Source organism: Chrysemys picta, chromosome 13, assembly GCF_011386835.1.
Source record: "Chrysemys picta bellii isolate R12L10 chromosome 13, ASM1138683v2, whole genome shotgun sequence".
In the NCBI taxonomy this organism is placed as follows: domain Eukaryota; kingdom Metazoa; phylum Chordata; order Testudines; family Emydidae; genus Chrysemys; species Chrysemys picta.
In genome coordinates this window covers 53,444,009-53,456,908 of record NC_088803.1, presented here as the reverse complement: position 1 = coordinate 53,456,908, position 12,900 = coordinate 53,444,009, and the positions used below count along the sequence as shown (strand labels likewise).

Below are 12,900 nucleotides of genomic sequence, written 5' to 3'. Positions count from 1 at the left end.
ACCAGGCCTTCTTCGCTACTACGTATACAATGTTAAAGGAAAGCCACAAACAATGCAACATGTTTGAATATTTATTGACTGAAAATCAAAGCTGAGATAGAAGCACATCATCCACTCTCTCCTGTTACCGTTATCCAGGAAAGTCACACAACTATCTCAAAAATTCATTAAGAAAAAGAGAGAGACTGAAACATGTCAAAAATCTTTATCCTCACTCCTGCCACCCCTCCCACCCCCACCCCAAATAATCTATCTTTAAATACTAAAAAACCTGAAATAAGTGTGCAAGAAATGCAGGGTTCCTTAGTAGAAATGGAAGTTATTAAACTGCAAATTGTGCTACCCTCCCCTATTCAGAGAAACTGAAGTTCACTGACATTAACTACTTTCTCTTCAGATTTCTACTGCCACCTACTTCACATTGTAAAATGCATGAGAATATATCAGTCCCTAGCATCGTGTTCCTTGTATGTTTTTTAGAAAACACACCTGTAATTCTCAGACAAATCGTAAAGGTGCCACTCTAAAATCTGCAGAAACAGCTCCAGAAAAGAGTTGAAAAATCAAAATTCTGCTGTTACCCCACAGCAACTGGGGGGAGGGGAAAATCAGGCCAATGTCTGTGATTTATAAACTACCATATAAGTGCAAGGCATCTTGCATGTCCTGTAAAAAGATGAGGTTCCTGCTCCAAGGAGCTCAGTATTTAGTTCAGTTAATACACTTGCCAACAGTTCACCCACAAGACGATGTAGATCAGATCCATGCAGGAAACCATCACAAAAGCGAAATGGGTTTGCAAAAGGCTTTACATGGCACCTTTCATCCAGAGATCCTAAAGCCTTTTACAAATCACTTTACAAGCGACCACTTCTGGGGTGAAATCCAGCAGCTGTTTAACAGTACACAACTCCAGCACGTGACAGTTTGTAATGAGGAGTGAACTATATTCATTTGAAACTGCATGGGGAGATTTTAGTCAGAATGCAGTTACTCATAATGTAATTTGCTCTCTGTTATCCTATCTGCATAAAGCAAACAAGCATCATGGGCTCTTTATAGAGTCACGCCCACAGTTTTATATCTCATTGGAAAGATGGCACCTTCTACATCACAGTGCCTTCTTGCACGATGCTAGGGCAATAGTTCCATATGGATTTAAAGGGAATGGAGCCACCTGCTGAAGACTTCCTGCAGCAATGGATTTTCCATAGCAGTCTCGCACCTAAGTACTAATAAGGCCTAACAGTGTTTAGCTTATCCAGCAAGTTCACAGCCCAAGGAGGCTGAAACGTAATGCTACTGCATTCTGCCTCCCAACTTCAATCAAGTCAGTGTCAGGAAATCTTTGGTGTCTAAGAAGAGGCTGATGGAAGTAGGCAATATGTATAAAGGAACACTAAGGGAGGGCTTGGCCAGGAGAAGAACAGACTGGGTGTGTCTATTACAGGTAATATAGTATGCACAGTTATGGATATCCATTGCTGTCACTGGATTGTCTACATTAAGGCTGATGCTGGTACTGACTCTCTGTTGCAGTAAAGAAATCCTCCAGAACACTCTGTGTGTACTCAAAGGTAGGACGATCTTCTGGTTTGGTCTTCCAGCATCTCATCATTATATCATACAGCTCTTCTGGGCAGTTTTCTGTGCGCGGCATTCGGTATCCACGCTCCAGGGCACGGATCACTTCTGGGTTAGACATCCCTATAACAATGGGCAGGAGGGAAACCGAGTATTAAAACAGGTGTTTTCATTTTGATTTTTAATAACTCCTTTAGGGAGTGTGATCCCCCTAACATAGGGACAGGAAGAAAACACAGGAAGAGTGGTGGGGATGAACCCCTATACCACTACCTGGGAAAGGTACAGCAATCAGAGACAATGACATTCAAAGCAGTATTAACATAATCATTTTTTATCCCAATAAGAGAGATCAGTTACGAAGTCCAGTTCTGCATAACACTCCAAAAATAAAGCCCACGCTCTTCATTTAATAGGCAGCAGGTTTAAAACAAACAAAAGGTAGTATTTCTTAATACAACGCACAGTCAACCTTTGGAACTTGTTGCCAGCGGATGTTGTGAAAGCCAAAACTATAACAGGGTTCAAAAAAGAACTAGATAAGTTCATGGAGGATAGGACCATCAATGGCGTTCCTAGCCTCTGTTTGCCAGAAACTGGGAATGCCCTGGGTACTCTGCCTTTTACTTCTTGTTCCAAGGCTTTGTCACCTGGGACCCTGTGCTCACAATCCTGTCTTCAGACACTGCTCCCCAACTTTTGTGGTTCAAAGTTCTCAATGCACCCTTCCTTCCCCGATACCTTTCTAACTTCAGCTAGAAGTAGATTATATGGACAAGCCAAGAATAGCATATGGAGACATTTCAACTTTGTACCTGGGTATGGGGTCCGCCCATAGGTAACTATCTCCATCAGGAGGATTCCAAAGGACCAGACATCTGATTTTATGGTGAAAGATCCAAAATTGATGGCTTCTGGTGAAGTCCATTTAATGGGAAACTTGGCACCTGGCAAATAGATCAAAATTGTCAGGTGTAACTCACATGCCAAGTGGCCAGAAGTGAGGCACATAGCAAGATAAGTAACTAACAGAAGGATCTATGGAGATGCAAGTTAAGTAGCCTCCATGCTACATTAACCTATGTGGTAACTTCTTCCACATGTCCTCGACATGCAAATTACGCCAACTCAGACTCCCGTGTACATGGGTAGGTGGGTGTAAGCAGACCTAAGGGAGTCCAGGTTACACCATCTTACACATCACCTCTGAATTGGGCTGTCCATGTGCATTTTGGCAGGCCTATTAGGTTATGCAGGCTGCATTTGCACGTGGCATCCACAGCAGCTCTCTCTACCTTCCCGGGCTGTGTACTCGTTATCCTCAATGATTCTGGCCAGCCCGAAATCGGCAATCTTGCACACCAGGGCGGCTGACACCAGGATATTGGCAGCTCTCAAGTCCCGGTGGATGTAGTTCCTCTGCTCGATGAAAGCCATTCCTTCTGCAATCTTTAGAAAGGGGAGAAAGTGTCTGAGCCACAGAAACAGACCCTTCATGGGCACCATGAAAGACATTAGCTGATCATTAACAAGCACCTGGAAACCAAGGACTAGAACAATGAGTGTGCAGTGAACCCGCTCTCTCCAAGGGGAAGTGGGGTGACAGACTAAATCTGTCCCCTAAAGAAAGAGTTGTTCATTGAGCTTCAAGACAGGGGATCAATTATGGCGAAGTCCAGGATTGTGGGTGGCATTCAGCCCTCTGCAGAGGGCCAACACGAGGCTTATGCACCACTTACATCCATGGTGGGGAGATGGCAGAGGACAGTGGCTGATGAACTGATGTATCAGAACCAGCCTTTGCAAATTTCCATGAACTGGAAGCTGGGATCTAACCTGTTCACCAACCGTCATGCACATGGACTCTCACAAACACCCATGAATTTGCAGACAAACACACTCCTCTTGAATTTGCCAGCACCCACACACATGATCATAACCCAAATCTGTTGCCACAGGCCCTCAACTCTATATCAAGACCTGTGGGAATATACTAGGCTCGTGTCTGCTTTTAAGATGCCTCAGTGATAATCTTTTTCCTAATCTCACTATAACTGCACACGTGGAACTCTCTCTGCTGAGCCCCCTGCTCCAATACATGAAGAAGAATGTAAGTGACAACATATACAGATCTCCCGTTAGGATGGAGAAATTCTATAGAACTGAGAGCAGCTCTCCCAGAACCTAAACATATGATGAGCCAAGTTCTCCCCCAGACATCTCTCTCATGGAGTTCAGTGGATGTGGTGCCCGAGATGTCTAACTGCGGAGTGGGAATTTTAAATTCAGACTTGCCCATAGTAGCACTGAATATTACATCTAAATAACACTCCCTTATCTGACCACGCTCATATGTGGGAGAGCCCAGTAGATGGCACTCGCCTCAAACAACACAGAATGGTCATCAAGAGGCACTCAGACAGAGCAATGGGAGCAGAGAATGGGACACTAGGGATAAACCATGGAGCTGGAAAGGAAAGCATTCATGTGGATGAAGTATGCATACTGCACTTGCTTACCCCGTGGAGAATCTGGCCCATAGAATTTGGCGGCCTAAATTTTCAAATACTTGCACCTGTGATGTCTATGCAAAAACCAAGTGCCACAGACACAAGAGGGTAATTTTACACTCAGGAACCTATTTGCACCCAGTTACTCATTCTGAATGTGCAAACGTGCTGCTCACGCAGCTGCCCAGGAGCTATTTGCATGCATTGCTGCCTCTCTCTGGGAAAGCTGGAGGAAATATTCACGTGTTTGCATTAAAGGTTCTAGCTAAGCCCTTTGTGAAGGCTCAGATCCAGAAAAATGATGTGCACAAGTGCATATCTAATTTGCAGAGGCATTTACCTGAGGCCATGTGCTCTAGTGCAGAGGTTCTCAAACTGCGGTCCGCAAGCTCCGTTCAGGTGGTCCGCAGATAGTTCCCTCTAAGGTGCGCGCCTGGGCGGCCACACACCAGAGAATGAAGGGCCACCCACCTAATTAGTGGAGCCGCACAGGTGTGGCTCCACAAATTGGGTGCCTGGACCCTGGAGAAGATGCACATGTGAGGTGAGGTGGTGGCCTTGGGGGGGAATAGGGGATAGGTGGAAGGGGCAGTGGGGTGAGAAGAGGGGGAGGGGGGAATTTGGGATGTGCAGGGTGGCGGCCAGAGAAAGAGGCAACTTTCCGCAGCTCCAGGGCTGCAGCTTCCAGGGAGACGGCCCTCCTTCCCAGCCCCAGCTCTGTGGTGGGGGGAGAGACCCCCTCCTTCCCAGCCCCAGCTCTGTGGTGGGGGGAGAGACCCCCTCCTTCCCAGCCCCAGCTCTGTGGCGGGGGAAGAGACCCCCTCCTTCCCAGCCCCAGCTCTGTGGCGGGGGAAGAGACCCCCTCCTTCCCAGCCCCAGCTCTGTGGCGGGGGAGAGACCCCCTCCTTCCCAGCCCCAGCTCTGTGGCGGGGGAAGAGACCCCCTCCTTCCCAGCCCCAGCTCTGTGGCGGGGGAAGAGACCCCCTCCTTCCCAGCCCCAGCTCTGTGGCGGGGGAAGAGACCCCCTCCTTCCCAGCCCCAGCTCTGTGGCGGGGGAAGAGACCCCCTCCTTCCCAGCCCCAGCTCTGTGGCGGGGGAAGAGACCCCCTCCTTCCCAGCCCCAGCTCTGTGGCGGGGGAAGAGACCCCCTCCTTCCCAGCCCCAGCTCGGGGGGCTGCCGCAGTGGGGGAGAGTGGGCACATCCATCACATTAGAAAGGTAAGAATACTGATATTAAAATATGAGTTGAGTGCTTTTATTTGTAGAACAAAAAAATGTTAATTATGACTTTTTTTATATAGCACTTTCATCCAAAGCACTTTACAATAGTTAGCTAATGGTACAAACAACATTTGGAAAGATCATTAAGTGGTCTGCCAAGACCCTCAGCAATTTTCAAGTGGTCTGCGGAAAGAAAAGTTTGAGAATCACTGTGCCGGTGGATGGGGCTGAACCAGGAGACCTGGGTTCTATTCCCAGCTTTGCCATCAGCTTGGGCATGACCTTGTGCAAGCCATGTCATATTTCTGCCTCTCCCACCTTTAGCTTGTCATTTTGAGGGTAAGCTCTCCAGGCCTCAGATACAGTCCAAAAGCCCTGGTCTGCACGAGAAAATTAGGTCTGTTTAACTAAGTCAGTCAAGAGTGTGAAAAATCCCCTGCCCAGTGTAGTTAAGCTGACCTAAGTCCCTCTATAGACAGTACTAGGTGGGTGGAAGAATTCCTCCATCGACTGCCTCTCGGGGGAGGTTGAGTCCCTTTACTAACAAGAGAATCCTTCCCGTCAGTATAGTTAGTGTCTACACTGAAGCGCTGCAGCTGTGTCACTGTATCATTTGACGTGCAGACAAGTCCTTACCAGGGGCTAGTCTACACTTCAGAGGGTTTGCTGATGCAGCTATACCAGCATAGCTACACGGCAGAGCTGCCTAGCGTAGACACAGTGCATGCAGACAGAAGAAGGTTTTTCTTCCAGCATACCACCACCATCTCCCTGAAGCACATTAGCTACCTTGACAGAACCACCCTTCTGTCAGCATAGCTGCGTTTACACTGGGGATTATACTGACAGCTATGCTGGAGAAGGGGTGTGGCTTTTAACATGCCTGACTGACATAGCTATGCCGGCAAAATTTAGTAGTGTAAACTTGGCCTCTGTATATGTACTGTGCCTATGACCCTGGGACCGGGACCTTGGCTGGGGCTTCTAGCTGCTACTGAAATAGAAATACTAATACATTTGGATGCACAATCAGATCACTTCACACACAAATTAGATGCACAACTGCACATCCAACTTATCTGAAGAGCTGGTTCTGAAAATGTTATTTCAAAAGCTATTTTCAGGGAGCATTTTGTGAACTCCTGTGAAATCTTTTCCTTTCCTTAGCCCTATCTTCAACCCACTTTCCCTTTTGCTAGGAAACTCCTTTTAGGCATGGCTTCTGCTAACACACGTGTGCCAGGCAGTGTGTATGGAGCAAACGTTCATTATGCCCCTTTCCAGGAGCCTTGCCCAAGACAACACTAGTCTTATGTTTAAAATCGTTTCCCAACATTGGGTAAAGTGGAAAACAGTTAGAGCCTTGGGGAGCCAGAGACAGTGGCCGGTGGTTCAAAGCATGACTTTCTGACAGAGTAAAGAATGCCCTGGCTGGAAAGCTACATGGCCCTGCCCGAGTACCGTGATGTCTGGCAGAAAGGTGTCAGAGCTGGAGCCACCAGGTGGCCTGTGGCTTGTAAACCAGATCACCCATACACACAGTTATTTCTGCTGCTCCTCTGAGTTACACACTTGGCAATTAGCTGACTTCAGCCATAAACCATTGTATCCTGGAGACAGGAGAAAGCAAGTCTGGGTGACCAGAAATAAAATGGAAACTTTCCCCATCTAGACTCCCACCAAGAAAAGTCACCAGAAGCTGTAGTAAATTCTATGGCCACTGGACAGCATAAAACCGAGGCCCTTAATAGACACAGACTCCTCCAGATCCTGACATGGGAAAGGCTGGGACTGGTTCTCTGCCAGATAGCCGACCAACCGGATCCTTTACAACGCTACCCAGCTGCACAGTCCCCAGACCTCTAACTGCCAAATGCTATAGTTAAGGGGTTAATCATCAGAGAACAGACTACTTCCCCTTCAGCCACCACCACACACCTGCTTCTCCTAAGCGTCACACAGCTGTACTGTGGGGCCCAGGGACAGTTGTGAACAAGTGGCCGGTTGTTTCGGAGAGCGGAGCGAGAACACCAACGCATCAGAGGAGACGCAGAGAAAGAAAACTCTGGATTATTTCCAGGTTTCCCTTTCCCAAAGCAGAAAAAGCACCAGGTCCTCCCCCACACCTGCACATTTTCCTGGAGCCTACGAGGCCTATTTGCATATTTTCAAATCAGGCTCACAACTCTCCATTGTTAGATCCTGAACAGTTGAATTCTTCACAGAGCCTAGCTGGTCTCTACCCATTCCCTCATCATCAGGTTTTACCAGGGAGGAATCTCCCAGGCAGGGGTTTGCTCCCAGCAGCTACTGACCTACAGGCCAAATATTTCTCCTGATCATTTCAGCTTTTGAGTCTAACACGCTTCCTTCCAGTAACACAGTTTGGCCCTTTATACCTCCCAATTGCGTCCCAAACACTCAGCTGTTACAACTCACAACCCCGAGAGAGGTAAGGAAGTATTGCTCTTTGCCTTTAAAAGACAGGCAGCCTGGCACTCATCTTACTTACACGTCAGTACTTGACACTGCCCTCAGCAAGAGAAGGGGCAGGCCTCGAGTTCAGGGACTTGCTCAGTGACACTGAATTAAGTGGCACTCCAGGGTTCCTGGTACCCACTCCCATGCTCAGTACTCTAGACCACATTGCCTTTGAGTACAAGGGCCCTTCTGCTCTGTAACCATCCCAGTCTGCAGTCTGGCCTCTCCAGCTCACACAGGGCTCACGAACGTGCCAAGAGACCAGTTGTTTTGACCCCCCTGCTGCGGGGACTTGAGGCCTTAGCACAAAGACCTTCAGCACAAGCTGGCCTGGCTTTTCTCTCACCACTGGCCACTGTGCACAGCTCCATTCCTCCTCCGTGGCTTCCCAGGCCACCCTTATGCCCTCACTATGCTCCCTCCTCACCTGGGCAGAGAAATCAATCAGCTTCGGGAGAGGCTGCTTGTTGCCTTCATCGCTTTTCAGGAAATCCAGCAAACTGCCTGCAAAGGACACGACAGGGAAGTGGTCAGGGCCTGGGCAGCATGTTCTGTCTGTCGCCAAGCCCTGGGTCATGGCCTGCAAACTTAGCGCACTCCCCACACCTGCTCAGGGAAACGCAGAGGGGCGCACTACAGAACCAGCCTCCCAGGAGCGATTTCTCAATCCTGCACGTCCCCAGAGCTGCAACCGGAGGGATTCAGGCAGAAGATGGGACCTCTCATGCTCTGATCCGCGAGATGTGTCTCCTGCCTCCCTTCTGCATGCCTGCAGGGTGGGGTTAGTCTGGGGGGAGGAGGGGCGCTAGCTCGACTCCAAGGGTTTCTCATGCTTCTTGCCGTTTTCTTTGTTCTCTTCCTGTCATTTCCCATGCTCCTTCCCTCTTTCCTGGCAACAACTTATCACATACTTCCAGCCACGAACCGTATCCTGGCCAATTGCACGTGGGCAACGCACTCCTCCCACACCCGGGGACAGCACGTGTGGAGGGGTACGGGCAACCGTGTCTGTCTGGGGTTGCCAAGGCGCATACCTCGCCTACCCCCGGGCGGGCCCTGAATAGCATTACCACCTGGTATTAGTGCACTCGGGGCTCCATCTCTCTCTCTGCCCCAGAGGCAGGTCAGCTGGGGCGGGGGGAGTTACCTTGCTCCATGAATTCAGTGATGATGTAAATAGGCTCTTCCTTGGTCACCACCGCGTGCAGCTTCACCAGCTTGTCGTGCTGCAGGCTCTTCATCAGGTTTGCTTCCGCCAGGAAAGCTTCCACGGACATGCTCCCTGGCTTCATGGTCTTCACCGCTACTTTGGTGTGTTTGTTGTAGGTGGCTGGAAGGGATAGGAGGACACTAGGATGCTTCAAGGCCATTCCCAACCTGCCTGGAGCTGCTGACACCATTAGCTGCTTTGAGAGCAAAACTGTACAGGGCTTCCTCTCTTCCAGTGGCCACGGCCCTCTCCCACTCTGCAGTTACAGCTCCGTCCTGTTCTAGTTACAGGTCAGGAACCTGATCCAGGTGCTAGCACCCCTGAGGCTGCTCATCTCTCTTCCCCCACCCACAGTGCCTCAACCCCTCCCAATTCGCACCCAGGCTTCTCTGCCCTGGGAGATCATTAGATTTCAGAGGCATGACCCTGGTTTGTATGGACACACTTGCTACATGAAGGCTGGTGGCTAGACATATCCTTCAGTGCTCTTCCCCCGTTCACGTGGCCCAGCCCCGAGAGGCAAATCATAGGAGAAAGAAAAGCAGAATTTGGTTTCATATATCCAATTATTCAAATCCTCCCTTCTCTGCCGCTGGAGAGATCATTTATTTACCTGCCTCCTTCCAGTGGCCTTCCTTCCTTATTGCCTACTATATCCCTCACCTCTTGCCTTCAGAGCCCCTTCATCATTCCATCTTCTGGCTTCCCTTTCCCCTTGACCCCCAATTCTTGCTCTTACCCATCCAGACTTCTCCAAATTGCCCAGCTCCCAGCTTCTTCTCCAGCTTCAGGGATTCCCGGGGTATTTCCCAGGCATCTTTCTCCCAGGGTTTCTGTGGCTTTGGCGCAGAGCAGGGGAAAGTGAGCTTCTGACACAGCCCATCACTTTGCCCTGAAAAAGAAGAACAAGATCTACCGATCAGGATCAGTCTTTTCTGTCAGGCAGGGTGAGTCTGGGCTACAAAGCTCTGGGCCTGCTCCTCTCAGGCTAGTAATAGCATAAGGGCCAGCGTAGCTGCAGGTGTTTTCACCGCACGCAGGATTTCACGACTCACATAACAGTCTGCCACGTAAATAATGCCATTCAGTCCAGCCCTAAGGACCGTTTTTGCTTTAATGGGATAAACATTCATCCACATGGCGTGTGAAGTCCCCTCTATGCACTAATTAGGTACAGCTCAGGAAGCTTCCCCACAGTGCCCTGCATCCTGGGTTTTTGGAGGCCGGGGAGCACAAGCCACTTCTGGAGTGTGGGAAAGTTTCTGACTGTGCAACTCTCCAAGCCTCTGCTCCCGCATGCAGATCGCTAGGTGTGGGGGTAGTCTGGGGATGTGGACGCCTGTCGCTAAGAACTGGACTACAGCCATCAAAATTATGTCCTAGAGCATCAAACCAGCTGTCAAGCACGAACGACTTGCAGGCACCAATGACCAGGGCTGGATTCAAAGCAGTAACCTAGAGGCAGAAGACTCTGTAACTGATAGACAGCCCCTAAAATGAAGGAAAAACCAGGAACAGAGTCTTGACGGGCAGAGAGAGGGACAGAGGCAGCAGGAGCGAGGAGATGCTGCAGGGAGATGAGCCTCTAGGGAAGCCGCCTGCCCATGGTGATAGCAAGGCAGCCTGGAGGCGGCAGTGTGCACAGGCAGCACTTTCTCCATGGAGGACCCAGCGCATGTAACGCAGGACTCACCCTTATAGTGGCTGACCAGATCCTGGAGCGTGGCAAAGCTGTTCCGAGGGGAGATGTAGAAGCCACCGCTGTCCAACGTCCGGATCTTATAGTGCTTCACTGTCTCCCCATTTTGGGGATCAAAGTCTCTGACAGACAAGGAGTAGCTCCCTGATTCAAGAGACAGACACGCAAATGGAGACTCCAGGGGTATCGGCAGGCCCTGTTGAAAGCGGGTAGCTACAGGCTCCTGCTCTGTAGAGCTTCCACACTTGCACAGGTTACCCCAGTAATGCCAGCCTGAGCTCCCCTCCACCACACCACTGCCTACTGCCCATGCCACAGCAACCTCCCCACTATGCAACCCAGTGCATTGCTGCCAAGGGCAGCTAGTTCAACAGCCTGCAGCCGTGCTCAAGGGAAAGCAGCTCTGCTAACCGCTCCTCCCTTCTCCCTTAAGTGCCCGCATCCCTTCGTGTGTTGCAGGGATTTCCAGAAGCATGGCAGTGGGATTTCTAGGCTGACACTCAACCCCTTACACGAGGAAGAGTTTGCAATGGGCTTGTTTACTGCAGCACTGAGCTGAGAAGCAGATAAGCTCTGCCCTCCCCATCATCTGCTCCTCCTAACCTCAAGAGGAGTGTCAAATCGGGTCATTTCCTGCAAGCCCACCCCTCCCACACCAAATAGGGTGTTTTGCAACATTGCGGGTGACAGCAATACTTTAGCAGAACTGTATGTTCTGGTAGCAAGAGGAACCAAGTTAAATGCCCAGCGCAGAGAAGGGACTCGCAAGGGGGAAACTTTCAGACTGCTGTTCTTTCCCTGCCTGATAACTGCTGCATTGTCTGGATCAGGATCACCCACCCCCACCCAACCTCCTCCTGCCCTGTCCCAGACAGCAGAGGCCTTCTGATTCCACAAGGGGCAGCACCCCTCTGCTGCCCCCTTTGTTACCTCTCGTCGTCTCGCTGTCTCGGATCATGAAGGACCCAATCATGTTCCCCGGCGCAAGGAGGTGACGCTCTGCATCTTTCCGGCTGACTCCTTTGAAAAACCACCTGTAGGGCGAGACCAGAGCTGACCCCAGCCACCCGCGCTGAGCACGCAAGTGGCTTCCCAGCTTTTCTGCTTCTCAGATATTCCTGAAACTCTGCCCATTTACGCCTTTCCAGGACAGACTCAAGCCGAGGGTGCTGGGGAGTCACGGGAGACTCCAGGACAAGCAGCCTGGATTGCCATGGTGTTTCTACAACACAGCACTGCTTTGTCAGGGTCATTCCCTGTCGATGTAACATGGCAGTTACAGCTCCCATGTCTCCATCACTGGGCTGTGAAGACCTCACTCCACCCCACCATTGTCTGTGCTCTGGGGGACTCACCATGGCTTCTATGTCATGCCTTTCCAATGGATCTCCCTGGGACACAGGAACAGGAAGGAGGCTTCCTGGGTGATCTCTCCCCCTGGCCTCACTTTCTTCTCTGGACTCTGAAAAGCCAGGGTTGGGGGGCTGGAGCCCACATTTAGCCATCCCTTCTGCACTCCGGGCATTCCCACCCCCTGAAGGAGTGAGTGGTGGAGAAAGGCCAGGGCGGAATTAGGGCAGCTCATTCTCTGGGTGTGGGGGGAAGGGCAGGGAAAGCCCATGAAGGAGGAGAAGGCGTCTGTGGGGCAGTGGGAAGAGGAGACTCTGGTGGCCAGCCCCAGGTCTGTCTCTAGGCAGGAGAAGAGTTTAACCTTCCTGGAGACGCAGCAAGCGGAAGCAAAGATAGGCACAACAGAAATGGGAAGGTTACGCCTGAAAAGGCAGAGAACGGCAGACACGATGGGCAGCGGAGTGCAGGTTATTCAGCTAAAGAGGGATCTGTGAGGTTATCCCTGCACAGAGATCCTGCTCCACCCAAATGAATGGCAGACTCACTCTTCTGTCTCCAGGGAGTTTACCCGGGCAACGTAGTTACTAGGGATGTAGCCTTCTTGCCCGGTCAGCGCCTTTGCTCTCCACCACTCTCCCGACCTGAGGAGAGACAGACATGAGATTGCTCCCATCACCCGACATTGCTATGGGAGTCTGCAGTGCATTTCCAGTCCTCCCTACCCCCCAAAGGCAGCAGTTCTAAGGCATCTCTGATGCTGCACCCCAGGCCATGAAGCCCTGTAGCAGAGGAAACTCTACAGGGCCATAAGCCTAGAGAAGCGTAATCACAGGGAATAAGCCTTC

General features: G+C 50.5%; 1 protein-coding gene across 3 annotated transcripts in view; it reads right to left on the bottom strand.

The window, feature by feature from the left end:
* Positions 1-58: 58 nt before the first annotated feature.
* HCK (HCK proto-oncogene, Src family tyrosine kinase) overlaps positions 59-12,900 on the bottom strand; it is a 31,282-nt gene continuing 18,440 nt past the window's right edge. For all 3 annotated transcript variants that reach the window (XM_005304882.5, XM_024108901.3, XM_008172170.4), the window contains exons 6-14: positions 12,601-12,696; positions 11,636-11,739; positions 10,700-10,849; positions 9,746-9,898; positions 8,944-9,126; positions 8,224-8,300; positions 2,880-3,033; positions 2,400-2,531; positions 59-1,707 (exon numbers count right to left, since the gene is read on the bottom strand). In XM_005304882.5, the coding sequence (XP_005304939.1) occupies positions 1,505-1,707; positions 2,400-2,531; positions 2,880-3,033; positions 8,224-8,300; positions 8,944-9,126; positions 9,746-9,898; positions 10,700-10,849; positions 11,636-11,739; positions 12,601-12,696 (1,252 nt within the window). In that variant the 3' untranslated portion in view covers positions 59-1,504. The remainder of the gene's footprint in view (positions 1,708-2,399; positions 2,532-2,879; positions 3,034-8,223; positions 8,301-8,943; positions 9,127-9,745; positions 9,899-10,699; positions 10,850-11,635; positions 11,740-12,600; positions 12,697-12,900) is intronic.